General features: G+C 53.4%; 1 protein-coding gene across 1 annotated transcript in view; it reads right to left on the reverse strand.

Moving 5' to 3' along the window:
• The window catches only part of LOC113817104 (TLE family member 5), a 78,687-nt gene that overhangs the window by 32,816 nt on the left and 23,371 nt on the right, over nt 1-22,500 (reverse strand). The window contains exon 3 of the mRNA XM_070134415.1: nt 2,456-2,559. Within this exon, the coding sequence (XP_069990516.1) occupies nt 2,456-2,559 (104 nt within the window). The remainder of the gene's footprint in view (nt 1-2,455; nt 2,560-22,500) is intronic.

Raw genomic sequence — 22,500 nt, forward strand, 5'->3', positions numbered from 1 at the left:
CAAGTTCTCATCCTCCTTCCCCTCTTCCAAGTTCTCCTCCTCTCTCCCCTCTTCCTTGTTCTCCCTCCTCCTCCTTCCCTTCCCCACTCTCCCCCTCCCACCCCCTCCTCCCTCCTCCCTTCCCCCTCTTCCAAGTTCTCCTCCCTCCCTCCCTCCCTCCCTCCCCCCTCTCTCCACGTCGCTCTTTCCCTCATTCTTTTTCTCCTTCCTTTCACGTCATCCGTCCCCACCAATTACCGTCACTGCCGCACTTTCTTTCCCCTCTTTCTTTTACGCTTTTTCTTTCTTCTATTTCTCTTTCGCCTCGACAAACTTTTCATCTCTCTCTCTCTCTCTCTCTCTCTCTCTTTTATCCTTTATTTATTTCTCTTCCTTTTTTCTCTCTCCCTTTCCTTGAACTTTGTCTATATATTTTTTTAACGTGAGAAAGAAAAAGGACATAAGCAAGGAGATAAAAGAAAGAGAGAGGAAGAGAGAGAAAGAGAGAAGAAGAAGAAGAGAGAGAGAGAGAGAGAGAGAGAGAGAGAGAGAGAGAGAGAGAGAGAGAGAGAATTGATTAGAGGGGCGAGAGGAGAGAGCATCTACTCCTATCAGTTCAAAGTCTAACTCTAAAGTGGGTGGGGTGGGGGTGGGGTGGGGGGGCTAATTCGCATTAAAATGAAACGAAAAAAAAACCCTCTATACATCCAAAAATAAAATAATCAAACAGCTATATAAAAAAGAAAGAGACAACGGTCAATAAAAAGAGAGATAGAGAGAGGGAAAAAATTGGAAAAAGGACCAAACCCCGACATAAAAAAAAAAAAAAAAAAAAAACGCGATGAGACGCCTTTCAAAGCCGACCTTTTCCAGATCTCCCCACTAACCCCTCCCCTTCCCCTCCCACCACCACCCTCCCCAACCCCTCCCCCTACCCTCCCCATCCACCCATCCCCACCAGCCTATCCCTCCCCCCCCCCCCCCCCCATCCCCCGTCCCCCTGGAATTCGCCTGGCAGTCTTAAAAGCCTCTCTCGAAACCTCTCCTTAAAAGCGACCACCTCCTCCCGCGGCCGCCGCTTCGCCTCCGCCAGGGTGACGACGCTCCCCCGGCGACACGAGGCGAAGAAGACGAAGCTCTCCTATCACTAAAGGCAAGTTTTAGACATTTATTTTCCCCACAATAATAATAACAATAATGATAATGATAATAATAATAATAATAATAATAATAATAATAATAATAATGATAATAATGATGATGATGATGATAATACAAATAACAATAATAATAATAATAATGATGATGATGATGATGATGACGACGATGATGATGATAAAATGACGCCGCCAAACGACATCGAAAACAACTCTTGCATCATCACAAACTCCACTCGCCCACTCCCCTTCCCTCAAAACGTAACTCCTCCCTACACCCCGGTCTATCCGTCTAACCACCTTCCCTATCCATCCATCCCTCTATCCATCTCTGCTACTCGCCCAGGCTACCCCCGCTCCTTCCCAGCCGAATCGAGTGCCACAAGGGATGAAACCGATGAAGAGGGAAGAACGAGAAACAAGGGAAGGAGGGAGAGAGGGAGAGAGGGAGAGAGAGGGAGAAGTATAAGGAGGAATGGAGAGAGAACGAGAGCGAAAGAGAGGGGTTAAGAACAGGGTGAAGGAAACGAAGGAAGAATAGAGATGGGAGGGGAAAGGATGGGAGAGTGAGTGAGAGAGAGAGAGAGAGAGAGAGAGAGAGAGAGAGAGAGAGAGAGAGAGAGAGAGAGAGAGAGAGAGAGAGGGAGAAGGCTGCAGGAAACACAGAGAAAGGAAAACGAAAAGAGAGAGAGGAACGAAAAGGAGAACAGAGGGAGAGAGAGCGCAAAAGAACGAGACAGAGAGAAAGAATGAAAGAAGCAAGTCGAGCGCTAGGAAGACGGGCAGCTTGAGGAAGGAGAGGAAGGAGAGAGAGGAGGGAGAACCGAGGCCGTAACTTGGGCATTATTTGTAAGTAATCAGATTAAAGTGGCGCGCGCTCCCCCTCCTCCCCTCCCCCCTACCCCCACCCCCTCCACCGGCACGGACGAACCCCGCCTGGAAAACCGGAGGGAAGGAGAGGGGGGGGGGAGGCGGAGGGTATAAAAGATGGCTGCCGGGAAGGGAAATGTATTTGTCGAAGAAAGAAAGAGGGAGTGAGAGCGAGCGTGATGAGAGAGAGAGAGAGAGAGAGAGAGAGAGAGAGAGAGAGAGAGAGAGAGAGAGAGAGAGAGAGAAAGAGAGAGAGAGAGAAACAAACACATACTTTCTCTCTCTCTCTTTCTCTCTCTCTCTTTCTCTCTCTCTTTCTCACTCACACAAACACACAAACACAAACACAAACACACACAAACACAAAAACACACACACGCACCCCCACCCAAAAAAAAAAAAAAAAAAAAAAAAATCCAAAAATCCAAAATCCAAAATCCGATACTCACGCATGGTACTGTGACTGCAGGAAGTTGAACTCCTCCTTGATTCTGTCGCAGGTCTCCGCGATGGTGAACTTGAGCTGGCCCGGAGCCGCGGGGGCTGGCGGGCCCTGCGGAGAGAGAGAGAAAAAAAAATTAGTCATTTTTCTTCCGAATGCCCTTTGAAGCGGTGCATACAGGTAAGAGGAATACCCGAGAATTGAGAGGAATACCCGAGAATTGAGAGGAATACCTGAGAATTAAGAGGAGGAATACCTGAGAATTGAGAGGAATACCTGAGAATTAAAAGGAATACCTGAGAATTGAGAGGAATACCTGAGAATTAAGAGGAATACCTGAGAATTAAGAGGAATACCTGAAAATTGAGAGGAATACCTGAGAATTGAGAGGAATACCTGAGAATTGAGAGGAATACCTGAGAATTGAGAGGAATACCTGAGAATTGAGAGGAATACCTGAGAATTGAGAGGAATACCTGAGAATTGAGAGGAATACCTGAGAATTGAGAGGAATACCTGAGAATTGAGAGGAATACCTGAGAATTGAGAGGAATACCTGAGAATTAAGAGGAATACCTGAGAATTAAGAGGAATACCTGAGAATTGAGAGGAATACCTGAGAATTAAGAGGAATCCCTGAGAATTGAGAGGAATACCTGAGAATTAAAAGGAGGTAAACCCGAGTGTTATCAAGATGGATCTTTTCCCTTAGCTAAAAATAATAAATAAATAAATAAATAAATGAATAAAGCGTGCGTCTATATCACTGACGCAAATATTAACTTACGATAGATAACTCTTGAAGCTAAAACATAGTTAACTTCAACCATTTCCGCCTCCCCCCCCCAAAAAAAAAAAAAAAAAAAAAAAAAAACTTACCAAATACTTTAAACATACAAACATACGACGACTCGCCAAAAAGACGAAGAAGTTAAAAAAAAAGACGAAGAAATCATTATCACTATCTCCGTTTTCCTTCTCTCGCATTCTTCATCCCCTCTCCCTTCTCTCCCCTCCCCTCCCTTCTCCCCTCCCCTCCCTACCTCTTACACCTTCTTGCACACACCACATCAACGTCACCTTGAAGGGGCTGCCACAATCTCACCCGCGCGCCAACTCGTCTCGCTCGACTCCCCTCCCTTCCCCTCCCTTCCCCCACCCCCCTTCTCTGCTCCATCCCCTCTCCTTCCCATCTCCCTGCTCCGTCCCCTTTCCCTCCCCTCTTCCTGTCTCCCTGCCGCCTCCCTCCTCCTCCCTCTTCCCATCTCGTCCTCTCTCCCTCACTCTCTTCCCCTCTCCCTGCTCACTGTCCCCTTTCCCTCCCCTCTTCCCCTCTCCCTGCTCCGTCCCCTCTCCCTCCCCTCTTCCCCTCTCCCTGCTCCGTCCTCTCTCCCTCCCCTCTTCCCCTCTCCCTGCACCGTCCCCTCTCCCTCCCCTCTTCCCATCTCCCCGCTCCCTCCACTTCCCCTCTCCCCTCTCTCTCCCCTCTTCCCCTCTCCCCACTCTTTTACTTACACCTTGGCTAATAAACCAACATGAATGAAGATTCCACGGAGCGGAGAGGAGGCGAGGAGAAGGGGAGAAAGGAAGGAAGAGGGGCAGAACTAAGGAGGGAAAGAAGGGAAGGTGAGGGAAGGAAGGAAGGGAGAAGGAAGAGGCGCAGGGAAGAGACGGAGGCTACAAGGAGTGGCCCGAAAGAAGGAGGTTAGGGGAAACAGGAAATTCCGGGTAAAGGGAAAAGACGACAAACAGAGTAAATGTGAGAGAGAGAGAAAAAAAAGAGAGAACCGAGGCAGAGAAAAAAATATAAAATGGAGAGAGAGAGAGAGAAAAAAAAAACGACAAAAACATTTATGGGCAAGTGGAAGGGGCAAGGACGGGGAGGAGGAGGGAAGAGGAGGAAGGAGGAGATAGGGAGAGGAAGGAAGGGAAAGGCAGGGGTAAGGCCAAGATGAGGAAGGAGAGGAGAAAAAGAAGGGAGGGGAGTGGCGGGTGGAGAGGGGAGGGGGCAAGGGAGAATCCGACAGCTGGCACATCGACAGTAGGAAGTGAGTATGGAGAAAAAAAAAAAACACACAGGAAGGGGGAGGAGGGAACAGGGGAAGAGGGAAGAAGGAGGGAGGAGGGAGGAGGAGGGGAAGGAGGAGGAGGCCGGAGGGAAGGAGGAGGGAGGGAGGAGGGAGGAGGAGGAGGAGGAGGAGGAGGAGGGGAAGGAGGAGGAGGCGGAGGAAGGAGGAGGGAGGAGGAGGCAGGAGGAGGGAGGAGGAGGAGGAGGAGGAGGAGGAGGAGGAAGAAGAAGAAGAAGAAGAAGAAGAAGAAGAAGAAGAAGAAGAAGAAGAAGAAGAAGAAGAAGAAAAAGAAGAAGAAGAAGAGGAGGAGGAGGTGGTAGGGCGAGGAGGAGGGAGAGGTGATGAATCAGGAGGAGGAGGTAAAAGAAGGAGAAGGAAAAGGCGGAGTAGGAGGAGGAAAAAGAAAAAGAAATGAAAGAGGAGGAAGAGAGGGGAAAGATAAATAAGAATGAAAAAAGGGGAGCGGCCAGCTGGCAGAGATTCCTCCACCTCTCGCCGCATAATTAGTGGTGGCGAGCTAGAGCATGAGGCAACAGGAGGAATGTGGAAGGAAATAAAAAATAAATAAAAATGGAGAGAGAGAGAGAGAGAGAGAGAGAGAGAGAGAGAGAGAGAGAGAGAGAGAGAGAGAGAGAGAGAGAGAGAGAGAGAAGAAAGAGAAAAAGAGAGGGAAAGAAAAACAAAGAGAAAGAGTGAGTCAGAGACAAAGAGTTAAAGAGAAAGAATTAGAGAGAGAAAGCGCTAGACAGGAGAAAGAGGGCAGAAAAAAAAAGAATAAACATCCTTTTAAGATTAAAAAAAAAAGAAAGAGGGGGAGAGAAGGGCGGAGGAATAAAAGACAATGTAAGCCCGGGATTTACAAGGAAAATAGGTTTATCCGAAATGATACGCGACTGACTAATGGAAAGGAAGGGAGTGGCACAAAATCGAAAAGGATACATAAATAACAATAATAAAAAAATATATACATATACAATAATAAAACAAAACAAAAGGATGCCTATGCCTTTTTCGGGGGAAAGGGAAAGCTTTTCAAAAAAATTACATTAAAAGACATAGTGCGAATGAAAAGCTATACAGACAAAGGCAGAGGGAAATATAGATAAATATAACCTCAAAGAGAAGAAAAAAAGTTAAATTATATAAATGTGTGCGCGCGCGTGTGGGGGGGAGAGAGGGAGGGGGGAGGAGGGGGAGGGAGGGAGAGGGAGGGGAGGGAGAAGAGGAGGGGAGGGAGAAAGAGGGAGGGAGGGAGAAAGAGGGAGAGAGAGGAGAGAGAGAGAGAGAGAGAGAGAGAGAGAGAGAGAGAGAGAGAGAGAGAGAGAGAGAGAGAGAGAGGGCAACACCCCATCCCCCTCCATTCCCCGACCCCATCACACCCCCATTTTCCCTTACCTTCCACACCCCAATTTTTCCCCCTCCCTCCCTCTCCCTCCACCTACCCCACCCTCCCCCTCCCCTCCCCTCCCTCCCCTACCCCCTCCCACCCCAACCCCAACCCCAACCACCCCCACCCCCACCCACACCGCGCACGGGCCGACGAGAGAGAGAGCGAGAGAGCGAACGCGAGCCCCCCCCCCCCCCCTAAGACCCCGATATCCCGGCCGAACAAGCATTTACAAGCCATTAGCCCCCTAATTACTGTCGGGCAACAACAACGCCGCGGAGATTTATCGGGCGCGGCTCATTTTCATCTCTCGTCCCCTTAATTAACACCGCGTATTTCGTGTAGGACAAGCAAGCAAGCAAGCGAGCACAACCCTTTCGACATGTAGACAAGCGCAGGGGACTCGCGCGGCCCGGGCGGCGGCGGCGACGAGGACGAGGACGAGGACAACACGCGGTCGAGTGGGGGTGGAGGTGGGGGAAGGGGGAGGGGAGGGAGAGAGGGAGGGGAGGAAGGGAGAGGGAGAGGGAGAGGAAGGGAGAGGGAGAGGAGAGGGGGAGAGAGAGAGAGAGAGAGAGAGAGAGAGAGAGAGAGAGAGAGAGAGAGAGAGAGAGAGAGAGAGAGAGACCCTGATCTTGGAACTACACAGGGAGCGAGGGGAAAGGGGAGGTAGATGGGGAGGGGGAAGAGGGAGGGTAGATGGGGGAGGGGAAAGAGGAGGAGTAGATGGGGAGGGGGAAGGGGAGGGAGACGAAAGACCCACGTGCCAACGCGACAAAATCCTACCAAATCACTCTCCCAAGATTAATTCTAAGACTTCCGAGCCAGAAAAGGCGGCGGGGAGGGGAGAGGGAGGGAGGAGGAAGAGAAGTGGAGAGTGGATAGTGGGAGAGGGGGAAGAGGGGTGAGGGGAGAGGGGAGGGGGAGAGTGGGAGAGGGAAGGGGATGGTTGTAAAGAAAGCGAGAGGAGGAGAGACCAGGGTAGGAAGGGAGCAAAGAGTAGGGGAGGAGAGGGAGAAGAGACCAAGGTAGGAAGGGAGGGCCGAGCAGGGGAGAGGAGAGAGAGGGGAGAGGGAAGGAAAGGAGAGACGCGGGGAGGAGGAGGAGGAGGAGGAGGGAAAGGGGGGGGGGAGAGGCGTCCGACCAGAGCAAACAAAACATCTTGGCAGAAAAAACGTCTTGCTCCACCACTCGCGACGCCTTGCTGGCCGCCACACCGCTGCTTGTCCAGACAGATTATGGCCGCGCCCGGGAAACGTCGGGGGAGGGAGGGGGAGGGGGAGGGGAGTGGTGAGTGAGGGAAGGGGTGAGTGAGGGAAGGAGGGGGGTAGGGGAAGGGTGGGTGAGGGTAGGTAGGGAAGGGGAGAGAGAGGGCCAGGAGAGAGGGGCCTTGTGTTGTTTTCAGGGGAAAGGCAAAGGGAAGGGGTAGGGGGGGGGGCAAGGCCAAGGAAAAGGAGGGAAGGGGAGGGAAGGGGGGAGGCAACAAATAAACAAATTAATGCACGCACGCTTTATATATATATATAAAAAAAGGCTTCGGGAACCCGAGACCGAGAAGATCCGTGGCGCCCTCCTCCTCCTCCTCCTCCTCCTCCTCCTCCTCCTCGGACCAACAAGCTTCCTTCTCGCCCTCCTCCTCACCACCCACTCCATCATCACCTCTTTCTCCGTCTCTTCTTCACCCTCCCCCCCTTCCTCTCCCCTTCCTCCACCTCCTCGTCCAAATTCTGCGTCCCCCTCTCCCTCCCTCCCTCCCTCTCTCTCTCTCTCTCTCTCTCTCTCTCTCTCTCTCTCTCTCTCTCTCTCTCTCTCTCTCTCTCTCTCTCTCTCTCTCTCTCTCCCCCTCCCCTCCCCCTCCCCCGACTCTTCATCTGCCCGCCCCCATCCTTACCTCCCAATCATTAAACAAGGCGCGGGGTCGCAATAAGCAGGTTTTATACTTTTAACACGTGATATACGCGCTTGTAAAAAGATGCCACGAGGGGATCCGACTGACTCTCACCCCCTCCCCCACCCCGCTACCCACCCCACCCTCCACATCCCCACCTCCCTACCTCCTCCCAGTCCTGCTTTCAGAAGACAAACAAGCAAGTTGGCCGGAGGGGAGGAGGAGGAGGAGGAGGAGGAGGAGGAGGAGGAGGAGGAGGAGGAGGAAGGAGAAAAATGGCGAGGAGGGGGAGGAGGGAGAGGAAGACGATACCCAAGTAAAATTAATTAAAAGACAATGTAAACTTAAGTGTGTAATTGGTCTATATGAACCACTGACACTGACACTGACACACACACACACACACACACACACACACACACACACACACACACACACACACACACACACACACACACACACACACACACACACACGCCCACGCCCACGCACGCCCACGCCGAGGAGGGGCGACCGACACCGTGAGACACAACCCTCTGCAATGTCAACCCGCGTCCCGCCCTTTCTCTGCAACAGGCGGGAACATGCCTGCACGCCCTCTTCCATTTTTCACGCGCATTCCCCTCAACTGCCGCATTCCCTCTCGTTCCCTCTCTTCCTCCACGCCTCCCCGTCTCTCTCTCTCTCTCTCTCTCTCTCTCTCTCTCTCTCTCTCTCTCTCTCTCTCTCTCTCTCTCTCTCTCTCTCTCTCTCTCTCTCTCTCTTTCTCTTTCTCTTTCTCTTTCTCTGTCTCTCTCTGTGTCTGTCTTTAAGTCTGTCTGTCTCTCTCTGTGTCTGTCTTTAAGTCTGCCTGTCTCTCTCTGTGTCAGTCCTTAAGTCTGCCTGTCTCTCTCTGTGTCTGTCTCTAAGGCCGTCTGCGTGTCTGTGTGTTTCTCCGCCTGTCTGGACCTTCCTCCGTCACCCGCAATGACCCGATATCACGTCAATTACCTGCCATAATGCGCACGGATGCTAATAACCCACCGTTACGGCAGATTAACCCCGCCATCATGTCGTCCGGTCTCGCCCCCCCCCCTCACCCCACCCCCCCCCCCCCCCCGCCACCCCCACCGCGACCCCCCACCGCCGACGAGGGGTCAACGCCGGTAGCGGGGGAATCGGAACGCACAGGCAAGCAATTGCAACAAACGCCCTCGCAATTGCAGGGGAGGGAGGGAGGGAGGGGAGGGCTGGAAGGGGAGGTATTAAAGGGGTTGGGGAGAGAAGGTGGAAAGCAAGTGTGTGTGTGTGTGTGTGTGTGTGTGTGTGTGTGTGTGTGTGTGTGTGTGTGTGTGTGTGTGTGTGTGTGTGTGTCTGAGAGAGAGAGAGAGAGAGAGAGAGAGAGAGAGAGAGAGAGAGAGAGAGAGAGAAAGAGAGAGAGAGAGAGGAGAGGAGAGAATCCGTACACATGCGTTGACCCCAGGCACTTAAGCCCGTTCTTACCTTCTTCGAACGGAGGGAAAGAAAATGATGATAAATTATGATAAATGGGATAAGAGACGTAATGGGAGGTAATGTGAACAGAGAGAGGAAGAAGACACAAAGAAGTACAAGACATAAGGAGGAACAAGGAAGGAAGAAAAGGTGGAAGGAAGGAAATGAAAGGAAAAAATATGAAGAACAGAATGGAGAGAAAAGGGAAAAATATGGAAGACAGGAAAGGAAAAAATACGAAGAAGAGGAAAAAATACGAAGAAAGAAAAGGAAAAAATACGAAGAAAGAAAAGTAAAAGAAGAAGAAAGTAAAACGAAAAAAAAACAAGAAAAAAATATCGGAAGACAAGGAAAAGGACCAGAAGAACGCAGACAAGACGAGAACAAACCCCCCTTGTCTTTGTCGAAGGTGTAATTGTGTTCGCATTTACGAGCTCACCTGCCACATACCACGATCCGATACCTGTGCAAACAACTACACGGAACAAAAACACACAGCCGCCACGGTAACCACACCAGATGTTTGCGGGACCTGCCATCTTAATTAGCATACGCCAGGACCCGTCGAACGAGGGGGGATTATGAGGGAGAGGGAGAGGAGGAGGGAGAGGGGAAGAGGGAGAAGGAGGGAGAGGGGGAGAGAGGAGGGAGGGAGAGGGAGAGGAAGGGAGAGGAGAGGAAGGGAGGGAGGGAGGGAGAGAGAGAGAGAGAGAGAGAGAGAGAGAGAGAGAGAGAGAGAGAGAGAGAGAGAGAGAGAGAGAGAGAGAGAAGAGGGGCGAGGGGAGAGGAGAGAGGAAAGATGAGAGAAAGAAAAAGAAAAAATAGAAAGAGGAGAGACTGAGGGACTGTGAATGATTGGGAGCAGGGAGGGAGAAAGAGGAAGAGAGAGGAAGAGAGAGGAAGAGAGAGATACATAAATAGATAGATCCATAAACTCGACTGCCTCTCCGCTCCTACCAAGAACTGATCCGACACCCAGTTAAAACACAACCGAACACAACCCGGCCTTTACCAACAAACAACCAAACACACAAACAAACATATCAATCCCAACCACCAAAATAGTAGCATCCAAATCGTAGACTAAGGGGGGGGAGGGAGAGAGGGGGAGAGGGGGGAGGGGACGCCGCCGAGAGATGGGAAATGGTGGGGGGAGGGAGTGTGGGGGGGAGGAGGGGATCCGCCTCATCCTCGCCCCGCTTCCCATGAATGTGTGGGGGCTAGGCCAGGCACAGGCCAGCAAGAGGCGGTTGAGGAACTGGAAGGGGGCATTCGGATGACGGCGGTGACATGAAGTGGGGGAAGAGGGAAATATATGGAGGAGAGGAGAGGAGAGGAGAGGAGAGGAGAGGAGGAGGGGAGGAGAGGGAAAAGATTGAGGAAGAGGGGAGGGAGAGGGGAAATATGGAGGGGAAGGATGGGGGAGGAGAGGGGAGGGAACGGGAAAAAGACAGCGAAAGATGGGGATAATGATGATTATCAACGATGGTGAAAATGATGGTAATGGTAATTGGTGAAGGTGACGAGAAAAGAGGTAGGTGAAGAGGTAGGAGAGGAGGAGAAGAGGTAGGAGAGGAGGGGAAGAGGGGGGGAAGAGGAGGAAGCTCAGACTGACAGCATGGCGGTCACTTTATGGACATCACTCCATTAACTAACTGACTGACTGACATCGTGACTGACAGATCCACTGGCTGGTTGACTGAATCACCGGCTGAGACTCGTTCACCGAAAGAGAGAGACAAGAGACACGAAAGAGAGAGAGAGAGAGAGAGAGAGAGAGAGAGAGAGAGAGAGAGAGAGAGAGAGAGAGAGAGAGAAGAGACAAGAGACAAGAGACACGAGAGAGAGAGAGAGACAAGAGACAAGAGACACGAGAGAGAGAGAGAGAGAGAGACAAGAGACACGAGAGAGAGAGAGAAAGACAAGAGACACGAGAGAGAGAGAGAGAGACAAGAGACGGCACGAGAGAGAGAGAGAGAAAGACAAGAGACACGAGAGAGAGAGAGAGAAAGATACACGAGAGAGAGACAAGAGACACGAGAGAGAGAGAGAGAGAGAGAGAGACAAGATACACGAAAGAGAGACACGAGAGACAAGAGACACGAGACAAGAGACGAGACAGGGGCGAGACAGACGGGGCGAGGGCGAGAGCAAAATTGAATTACACAGATCAAGAGCAAATCCCCGGCTGATGATAAGGCCAGCGCGCAATCCGGACCATTAGGCAGATAAAACCCCAGGGATGCGCGCCAGCTGTCCGCCAGCCTCAGAAGCCAGTGGCGACACGCGGAAAACACCAGCTGCAGACGAAACTAGCGCCCTCTCCCTCTCTCCCTCTCTCCCCGCCCCCATTCTCTCTCTCTCTCTCTCTCTCTCTCTCTCTCTCTCTCTCTATATATAGGTCGTTATTATTCTCTCATTCTCTTATTATTCTTTTCGATTGTCTCTTGTGTCTCTCTCTTTTCGGTGAACGACAAATTAGCAGAGAGGAGAGAGAGAGAGGAGTAGAGAAGAGAGGAAGAGAGAGAGAGAGAGAGAGAGAGAGAGAGAGAGAGAGAGAGAAAGAAACCAAGAGAATGCAAGAGAGAGACAGAGACGACGAAGGAAAGAGAGAACCAGACAGACAGACAGACAGGCAGACAGACAAATTAGCAGAGAGAGAGAGAGAGAGAGGAAGAGAGAGACAGAGAGGAAGAGAGAGACAGAGAGAAAGAGAGAGAAAGAGAGAAAGAAAAAGACAGACAGAGAAAGAGACAGACAGACAGAGAGAAAGAGACAGACAGACAGACAGAGAGAGAGAGAGAGAGACGCGACGTCGGCGAGCGAAAGCGACGGAAGGCGGCGAGCGAACCACCTGGCCCCCATCTTCCCTCGACCAGCTTTTATGTCTTCATTACTTTGCTTCCCGTCCCGCCCCGCCAGCCAGATGGTCGCGCCGGACATGTCGACCTCTTGAGCCAATCGCTCCCTCTTTTCTCTCCCTTCTAATCTGATCGTTCTTCTCTCCCTCTTTTTTTTTAATTATCTTTTTTTTTCTTCAAAAGTCCTTTCCTCCTTCTCTTCTTCCTCCTCTTCCTCCTTTTAATCTGATCGTTCTTCTCTCCCTTTTTTTAATAATTTTTTTCTTCAATAATCCTTTCCTCCTCCTCTTCTTCCCCTCTCCCTTCTCTAATCTGATCGTTCTTCTCCCTCTTTTTCTTTTTTTTTAATTATCTTTTTTTTTTTCTTCTTCAAAAATCTTTCCTCCTTTCCTCCTTCTTCCTCCTCCTCCTTTTCAATCTGACCGTTTTTTCGTGACTTCCTGCCAAAACAAATTTACACGTAAAGTCGATCTTACTATTTTCGTTTTCAATAATCCCGTTTCTCTCTCTCTCTCTCTCTCTCTCTCTCTCTCTCTCTCTCTCTCTCTCTCTCTCTCTCTCTCTCTCTCCCGACCGTTCGTGACTCTTTACGTACAAAACAAATATTTACAATGCAAATGATGCTATTTTCGTTTCCCCGTCTCTCTTTCTCTCTCTCTCTCTCTCTCTCTCTCTCTCTCTCTCTCTCTCTCTCTCTCTCTCTCTCTCTCTCTCTCTCTCTCTCCCTCTCTACTTACATAAATATTCAACTACTAGACACTAATTACACAAACAACAACCATTCTCCTCATTAAAAAAAATAACACATCTATAAAAAATAAATAAATAAACAGAAGTAAAAAGCGCAGGAGAAAAAAAAAACGTGAAAGAGAGAAGAGAGGGGGACGGGGAGGGCCCGGATTAAAGAAGAGAGAAAAAAAAGAAATAAAAAAAGTCGACAAAGAACCCCTGCACCCCCTAAAAAAATAAAAAAATAAAAAAAAAAACTTACAACACAAAAAGAAAAGGTAAGATAAAAAAACAAAAACAAAAAAACAACCAGACAGCGAGGAGGAAAGAGAAGAGAAGTGACGCAGAAGGAATGTCTTTCCCGCCGTGGCTGTGGCGTAAGACCCCGCTCCCCCATCCTCTCCCCCTCCCCCTCCCTCCTGTCTCGCGCTGACCTTAAGGCAACGAAAGCAGTCAGGAGCTCGCCGCCAGACGTGTGCAAGGGTGAGAACATTTACATTAGGTCAACTCTTGAGGTGTGGAGGGGAGGGGAGGGGAGGGGAGGGGAAGGGGGGGAGAGAGAGGGGAAGGGAGGGGAGGGGAAGGGAGGGAGAGAGGAGAGGGAAGGAGGAGGGGAGGAAGAGGAGGAGGAAAAGAGGGAAAGGGAGGAAGAGGAAGGAGGTAAGGGAGGGAGGAAGAGGGAAGGGAGGGAGGAAGAGGGAAAGGAGGGGAGGAAAAAGGGAAGGGAGGGGAGGAAAAGGGGAAGGGGAGAAGGAGAGGAAGAGGGAAGAGGGAACTGGGGGATGGAAGAGAGGAATAGCCGGGGTTAGGGAGGGGGAGAAAGGAACGGACGAAGATGAGGACGAGTAGGTGGAGAAGGGAACAGAAGGGCACGGGGATGTCGAAGAGGCAGAAACAACGTGACAGGAAACAGGAGACAGGAAACTAACGAAGGGAGGAGGAGAGAGGAAGGCTTAGATAAAGAGGGGAAGACCAAGGAGAGACAGAACGAACAGAGATAAAAGAGTGGTGAACCAAAAAAAAAAAAAAAAAAAAAGGACAGAACGCGAAAGGGGGGAAAGATAAGAGCCGCAGATGGAGATAATAAAGGAAGGGGGAAGGGGGAAGGGGAGAGGGAGGGGGAGGTCGATGAAAGGGGCAACGTCCGGTTACATGCGCGCACACACGCACACGCACACACATACACAGGGAGCATGTCTGCAACACTTGAGCACGGGATGCACCTCTGCCCGGAAGGGAGAGGGGAAGGGAGAGGGGAAGGGAGAGGAGGACGAGGAGGAGGGAAAGGAGGGGAGGAGGGTGGAGGAAGGAAACAAGGGGGGACGCACGTGCAAGCGAGGATGAGCAATAGAGACAGGGGAAGTGAAGAGAAGTGAAGAGAAGTGAAGAGAAGAGAAGGGAAGGGAAGGGGAGGGGAGAGGAGGGTGAGCAGGGTAGAGAAAGGAGCGGAAGAGGTTCCCACCCCTGCGTCAAGCATAGGGGGGGGGGAGAGGGGAGACGAGTAGCCTGAGGGGGTCATGCTCAGGCTGTCACTTGGCGGGTAGCTGCCGGTGACAAGCCTTACGACGGCGTTGTGCGCGCGGCCACCAAGCCCGACGGCGCCGACTTCTGCCTCCGTCTCCGTCTTCTTGTCCTTCCCAACTCATCCTTCTCCCTCTCCTCTCCTCCCCTCCCTTCTCCCCTCCCTCTCCTCTTCCTCCTCCTCCTTCTCCCCCTTCCTCTTCCCCACTCCTTCTTCCCTCTCCTCCTCCCTCTGCCTCTCCCTCCTCCTCCTTCTCCCTCCCTCCTCCTCATCCCTTCCTCCCCTCCTCCCTTCCTCCTCTCCTACACCTTACGCCGCATTCTAACGGAAACTGTATCACAGAACGTAAAAGAAAGAGAGAGGCAGCCCCGCCCGCCCGCCCGCCCGCCCGCCCGCCCCTCGTCTTGGCTTCAATCACTGCAATCGCACGCCCTCGCCGTCAGCCCCAACCGCCGGCGCCGATGACGACCCCCGTTATCAACTTGTCTTTAATGATACGTCTTTCCGCGGAAGAGAAGCTCCCCCCGCCCGCCCGCCCCCCACCCTCCCGCAACACCCTCCCACCCCCTCCCCCACCCGCTCCCCGGCGGTTTCCACATCCCCGCCCCTCCCTCCTTCCGACCGCCCGCGCCGTGCGTGGTTTTTGCTCCCCCCCCCTCCTGCTTCCTCTTCTCCCCTGCCCTCACCTCCATCACCCCACTCCCCGACGACGACCCTTTCCTCTCACCGCATCCCCTTCCCCCACCGACGACCCCCTCTTCCCCGCTAACGACCCTCTTCCTCCCCCTGCCCCGCCGACGACCCCCCTTCCCCCTTCCCCCCCACCCCCCCCGCGCGCAATTAGCACGATTCCCGACGCCGGCGAGGAATCGGGGCGGAATGCGCGGCCGCCGATCGACGAGGCGCCTGCACACGGAGGGTAATTAACCGGCTGCCAATGTGATATATGACCCGCGTCGCCAGGCCACTCGGACCGGTGTCTGCCTGTCAAAGGACTGTCAAGAGCGGACACCGGCGGTCGTTTACGGGGTGTCAAGTTACAATGCTGAGAGGTGGGGGAGGGAGAGGGAGGGGGCGGGAGAGATATGCATCATCATGTGAGAAAGTTGCAGGTCGCGTGTCGACCGTAAAGAGAGAAAGATAAAAATGCCTGTGTGTTTGAGCGCAAGTTATCGGGTGTTTATATACACGCGTTTTTTCTCCTCCTCCTCCTCCAAGGCCACCTTATTCTCACCACTCGCATATCGTCTGCCTTTCCATTTATCTCAATTTTTGTACCTTTTATGTTTCTCTCGACTGCCACTATTCACCTTCTTCATCGGGGATTGAACCATGTGCATTTATTTTTCTCACGTTTAGTTCTCCCTTCCTGGAAAACCAACCCCCCCCCCTTCCTTGACAACCCCCCAAACCGCCCAAACTCAACCCTTCAAGGAAAAAAATACGGCTTCCACCTTCCTTCAACCCCGCCCAACCTCCCAACTCCATCCCTCCTCCCCCTCCCCCTCCCCCTCCCCCTCCCCCTCCTCCCTCCTCCCTAATCCCCTTCCCCATCCACCTCCTCCTCCTCAACCCCCTCCCCCTCCCCCTCCCCTTCCTCCTCCCACTCCGCCTCTTATTTACCTCGAACATGTGTGCGTCTTCTCGATAATCGCGTTAGTATGCAACGAGTGCCATTACGTATGCATGTGCGATGGGCCGGTGCCACACGCCCATAATACATGCATAGCGACAGACACGGTTACCCACGCGAGCCTCACACCTGGCATCCACAACCCGCGGGGCAGGCGCGCTTGGATTCCTCTGCTGCTACTACTTCTCTTTTTTTTTCCTTTACGTCCTTTGTGGAAGCAGTTAAGTTTCTGTTGCAAGATCGACCGCTTTGTTGACAGGCGCAAACGGGGAGCGACCGCACGCGCAAGAGAGAAGCGCAACGCGGGCTCCAAATTGGCATTAAACGAGAAATGACACGCCATAAATCTGTCTCCCTCAGCGACGGCCTTCTGTCACCGCTGAGGGAGAGATCCATCACCATCATCATCATCATCGCCAGCCATGTAAAAGCTCATCACGCAGATGGTCGCACCTGATGAATATATTTCTCACTCGATGCAAAATCTCCCGCAATTTTCGAGGTTCCAATCGGCGGCGCGGACGAGGGAAGGAGGGAGGGAGGGAGGGATGGGAGGAGGGGTGAACAGAAGAAAGGAGGGAAGGAGGGATGGGAGGAGGGATGCTCTGAAGGAAGGAGGAGGGGAAGAGAGGTAAGGAATGAGTGAAGGCGGAGGAAGGCGAGGAGAGATGAGAAGTGGGGGTGAAGAGGAGTGCAGCAGAAGGAAGATGGGGAAGGGAGGGAAGGAAAGAGGCAGAATGGGAGTAGAGGAGAGAGAAAAGAAAGGAGAGAAGAGAGGAGAGACAGATGCAAACGAAGCACCTCAATACCTCGTTGGTGTTTACATCAAAATGTCAAAAGGAAAGTGGTGGCTGCCATCACCTGACAAGAAGAGTGCACCCCCTCCCACCCCCACCCCCCATCCACTCGCCTGCTTGACGTGCCAGGTGAACATGCCAGAATGATTACAGCCTGGGCTCTGGCTGAACGCAGACGCAGGCACACACACAAGCACACACGCACACACACACACACACACACACACAATGTACACACGTACACACCAGTCAGCTACTGTATCTCCCGCGCCATATGCTCTCCTTCCTCATCTATTCTGCCATCAACGTGTGTGGCAAAAAGCTCCCCCTCCCTCCCTCCTTCCCCCCCTCCCTCCCTCCCTCGTCTCGAAGAAGTCTCCCCAACCCCCTCCCCCCACGCTGCCTCGGGTGGGACCCGCTCACTTGCGCAAGAGCTAAGTGGCCCGTACAAGGAAGCGTTAAATAATCGAGCCAGCCATTCTTATCATCATGGGGCCTGGCTCGACCTCCTCCACCTCACGCCCCCCTTTCTCCATCTCCTTCCTTCGGTGCTTCTTTCTTCTTCTGTTTTCTTTTTCCTTTTGGCCCCGTTTCTCCATCTCCTTTCTTCGCTGCTTCTTTCTTCCATTCTCACGTTTTCTTTTTCCTTTTTCCCTTTCTCCATCTTCCTTCCTTTCTTTCTTCTTCTTCTTCTCAATTTCTTTTTTTTTTTTTTCTCCTTCTCTTCCACCGCTAACACTAACATAACCACTACCACCTCCTCCCTCTCTCCCTCTTCCCCTTGTCCTCCTTTTCTTCCCCTCCTCTCTCTCTCTCTCTTTATCCTTTTCCTATTCTTCTTATCTTGCTCCTCCTCATTTGTCCTCCTCACTCCCTCCTGCCGCCTTCTCACCTCGCAGGGAGACCGAAGACGGGGCGCGCGCGGTGGCCCAGGTGGCGGCACTACAAAGACCAATTAACGCGTCTACACCTGAACCCCCCTTACTCCCTACTCCCCCACCCCCACCCCTTCCACCCTCCACTCCTCTTGGTGCCGCTTTCATAAGTGGGCAGGTCCGCCCTTCACTCCCCCTCCCTCCCTCTCCCTCCTCTTTCAGACCCCATCCCACGCCCCCTACCCCTCCCCCAGACCCCTCCCACGCCCTCTACCCCTCCTCCAGACCCCTCCCACAACCCATACCCCTCCCTCCCCTCCCTCCCTCCCCTCCCCCTTCAACACCCCCCTTTATGTGCCCCCCGCCATGACCCATTACATTGCGTCCACGCTGCCGCGGCCACTTGCCACACGTGCACGCTCCTCACGCCGCCCGGGCCACGTATCACGGGCGCTGAGTGGCCCCGCCGCGTGTCCCACCTGTCCGCGCCGCCCCCCTCGCCCCGCTGCAACAGGCGCCGGTCAGAAAATCCGCGACGCGTGTTTTCTCGCCGCTTCCCCGACGGCCGGATGCGTCTGTCTGTCTGTCTCTGTCTGTCTGTCTGTGTCTCTCTGTCTGTGTCTGTGCCTGTGTCTGTGTCTCTGTCTCCCCGCATAAGTATTAGGCTTTTTAACATTGCTCTCTCATTCACTAGCTAGATAATCCATATTTCTCTCTCTCTCTCTCTCTCTCTCTCTCTCTCTCTCTCTCTCTCTCTCTCTCTCTCTCTCTCTCTCTCTCTCTCTCTCTCTCTCCTGCCTTCTTCCCACTATATTTTCCGTCCTGCTCATCTCCCTTTCTTACAAATAGAGCATAAGCATCTCTCTCCTTCCCCAACCTCTCTCAAAACAAAATTCAATCTCTCCCCAAAAGAATAACCAGAGAGGAAAGAGGCGTCAGAAGAGAAGACAAGAAGGGCCCCCCACCCCTCCCTCCTCTACCCCTGCCCCTTCACCCCTCCCCCACCAACACCCTCTCCTCCCCATCCCCCTCCCCCCATCCCCCTTCGACCCTCTCCTTCCCCCCCTCCTCCACCCCCGTAGCCCCAGAGCCCCCACCCCCCCTCCTCCCCCTCCACGCCTTCGTCGGGCTGACAGGCTGCGGTCCAGTGGCGCCTCTGCAGACAGATTGATCGCCGGGGGTCATCAACTTTATTCGCGACCCGACGGCATGATTCGCCTCCTAACAAGGTGAGGGAGGCGCGCCCTCAGCCCCGAAGCCGCCCTTCACGCCCAATTCTGTAAGGAGATACACGCGGCCGGCGGACACACGCCTATCTCGTGCTGAACGGGAGCGGACAAAAGAAGGAAAGACCGAGAGAGAGGGAGAGGGAGAGGGAGAAGGAGAAGGAGAAGGAGAGGGAGAGGGAGAGGGAGAGGGAGAGGGAGAGGGAGAGGGAGAGGGAGGGAGAGGGAGAGGGAGAGGGAGAGGAGAGAGAGAGAGAGAGAGAGAGAGAGAAGAGAGAGAGAGAGAGAGAGAGAGAGAGAGAGAGAGAGAGAGAGAGAGAGAAAGAAAAATCACCCTCTGTCCAAGGATCTGTCAGTCTATCCCTAACACGACCATCACTCCTTCAGGTCCTTGGAAAGTTGGCGAAGGAAAGGGGGGCGAGTCAGGCGGAGGGAAGGGAAAGAAGAGAAGAGAAGAGAAGAGAAGGGAAGAGAAGGGAACGAAGGGAACGAAGGGAAAGGAAGGGAAGGGAGGGGAAGGGAGGGACTCGCAAACACCCTCCAACCTCGCGATAAATTTCTTTGTCCCTGCCGTTCTTTTTCCATAATTGCCAACTCCACCTATTTCCCTCGGGCCCTCCCCGGCTCCTTCCTTTATCCCCCTCCCCCTCCTTCCCCTCCCCCGCCCCACTTACCTCCACGTCACCTCTCTATCCCTTAGAAAGGCGAGAGAAAAATGGGCGAATAAAGAGGGATGGAATGAATGAATGACTAAATGGGGGGGTGAAAAAAAGGAACTGAAAGAAAAACGGACAAACGGCCAAGAGGACAAACGGATAAAGGGTTGGGGAAAGGAGGGGAAAGGGTTAAGGGGGAAAAGGGGGACCGTTTGGCTCAACAAGGGAGCCTCTTCTCGCACTTCCTCTCCAGATTAAAAGCCTCTTGAAAGACCGACCTTGAGAGCCTTCAAGGGAGATGGAGAGGGAGAGAGGGAGAAACTGTGCAAACAAATTATTTAGTTTTACAAGGGCGAGAAAAAAATACTCGCTACTGTACTATCTGCGGTTTTATGATAACGACCGAGAGGAGGAGAAAGACGAAAGGTGAAGGAGAGAGAGGCAAGGAGAGACAGAGGAGGGAAGTGGTAGGGAGAGAGACAGAGATAGCTAGATAGCTAGATAGATAGATAGATAGATAGATAGACAGAGAGAGAGAGACAGAGAAACACGGAACAACAGAACTCTCCGGGGCCAGAACAAGAAGGGATCTGTGTGGCCCCCCTTCCCCCTGGGCTTAGACCTCCCCTTCCCTCCCTTTGTGCTCGGGCCAGATCAGCATCAACATCGCTTCTCACCTCCCAGGAACAGACCCCAGCCCTCCTGCTTCAGCCCCTCATTCAGGCCGAAACGCACAGATGTACAGGAAGGTCCATTGCAGACACATGGGGAAAATATGGCTTACAGACGTAAAAAAAAAACATGGCCTAAAGACATACAAAATATATGGCTTCCTGACGTACACAAAATCATACGCAGGAATATGTACTGTCCGTACTAGTGCAGGGGGGAGAATGAGAGGGAGGGAGGCGGAGGATAAAGATGTGGAGAATGAGGAGGAGGATACGGCGAAGCAGAAGAAGAAGACGAAGGAGAGAAGAGGGAGCAGTGGAGCCAGCGAGCAATAAATCAGCGTAATAGCGCTGGCCAAACAAACAAGTGAAGCCTCTCGGAGGGGCGACTAAACAGGACCTTCGAGAGAGAGAGAGAGAGAGAGAAGATACACAAGAGCATTTTCTTTGTATCGTTCCCCTTGTTTATCGCGTTCGAACAACAAAGCTCCTCGCCCCGTCAACCGTAATTCTGATATCGCGTTTCGTGGCGGCGGCGGCGGCGGCGGCGGCACTCACTGGCCCGAGCGAGAGCCAAGGGTGGCGGCCCGACCCCGCCGCGTCTCGAGGACCAGGCACTCCCGTGTCAAGGAGCGACAGGGAAGATGATCGCACGAGGGCGAGAGGGCGCGAGAGGAGGGCTTGAGGAGAAGGAAGAGGAGAAGGAGGAGGAGGATACATCGGATGAGGAGGAGGAAAAAGAGGAGGAATTGGATGAGGGTGAGGGGACGCGACGAGAACTGGAGGAGGAGGTGGAGGAGGAGGAGGAGGAGGAGGAGGAGGAGGAGGAGGAGGAGGAGGAGGAGGAGGAGGAGGAGGAGGGAGGAGGAGGGTGAGGAGGAGGAGGAGGAGGGGTGAGGAGGAGGAGGAGGAGGCGGAGGAGAGGGAGGAGGAGGAGGAGGAAGAAGAAGAAGAAGAAGAAGAAGAAGAAGAAGAAGAAGAAGAAGAAGAAGGAGGTGGTGATGGACGAGAAAGGCAAGGAACAAAAGGGCCTGGATGGATGGCCGAAGGAGGGGCTGCGGTCAAGGGAGGAGGCGGGAAGAGTGCCTGAACCCCCGACGAGAGGCGCGACGAGAGGCAGCCGGAACGCGGGGCGGGCGTGCATGCCTCCCAACAGGAGCCGAACACAAGGGAGGGAGGTTCCGAGTGCGTGGCGGCGCGCGGGTGCCCAGAACACACTGGCCCACACTGTTCCCTCACGCACAGATGTTATCGCCGCTACCAGGCTGCCCCGGCGTCGCCCTGCGTGCCCCACAACATACCCATTGTGGCTCCCGGGGCCCCCTCCCCTCCCCCGCCCTCCGAACACTGCACGCCCTCACAGCCAGCCCTTCTCACATGGCCGGATGCGCCAGCTTGAATCCTGGTCGGGTGGCGTGTTCGGCCGCCAACACTGGCGCTGTTGTCGCACGCACACGCCGCCCCCCCCGCCCCTCGCCCGCTCACGCCCGGGCCCTCCCTCGGCGGCGACTCACCTGAGGCCGCGGACGGGAGGAACACGCACGTAAAAGAAAAGAAAAAAAAAAAAGAAAAAAACGCGCATACGAGCCCAGGTACACGGACACTCGCGCAACCCAGCGTCGGCTTCGTACCCACTAACGACATAACGAGTGCAACCTCTCGGCCCGAACGTAAATCCCGCCAGCAGAAGCAATAACTCCGTTCTTATCGCCGCCGCGGTGTCAGGGGAGCCGTGCGAGGGGCGTCAGACCAGCCAGATGAACTGCATCAAAGGGGAGAGGGGAGTGGGGGGGGGTGGGGAGAGGGGAGTGGGGTGGGGTGGAGAGGTGGGGTGGAGAGGAGGAAGGAGAGAGGGAAGGGGGTGAAGGGGTGGGGAGAGGAGAGAGGGGAGTGGGTGGGGAGTGGGGAGTGGGGTGGGGAGGGGAGAGGGGATGGAGAAGTAAAGGTAGTGGTGGGGAGGGACAGGAGAGAGAGGTGAGAAGCGGGGGAGACGGGAGAGGACGGGGTGAGGGGAACATGCACGGGAAGGTAAGGATGGGGAAGATAGGAGGAGATGGGGAGAGGAACGATTAGAGGCTAAAAGGGACGGAAGAGAGGTGGGAGAAGAGTTCCGATGGGAAATTAGAAGTAGAAGTGGGAGAGGTAGAAGAGGTAGAGAAGAGTAAGAGAAGAAGAAGAAGAAGGAGGAGGAGGAGGAGGAGGAGGAGGAGAAGGAAACGGCGAAGTGATGAACCACGAGACGAAGACGACGAGGCTTGGGTGGTG

This window comes from Penaeus vannamei, chromosome 19 (genome assembly GCF_042767895.1).
Source record: "Penaeus vannamei isolate JL-2024 chromosome 19, ASM4276789v1, whole genome shotgun sequence".
NCBI classification, from domain to species: domain Eukaryota; kingdom Metazoa; phylum Arthropoda; class Malacostraca; order Decapoda; family Penaeidae; genus Penaeus; species Penaeus vannamei.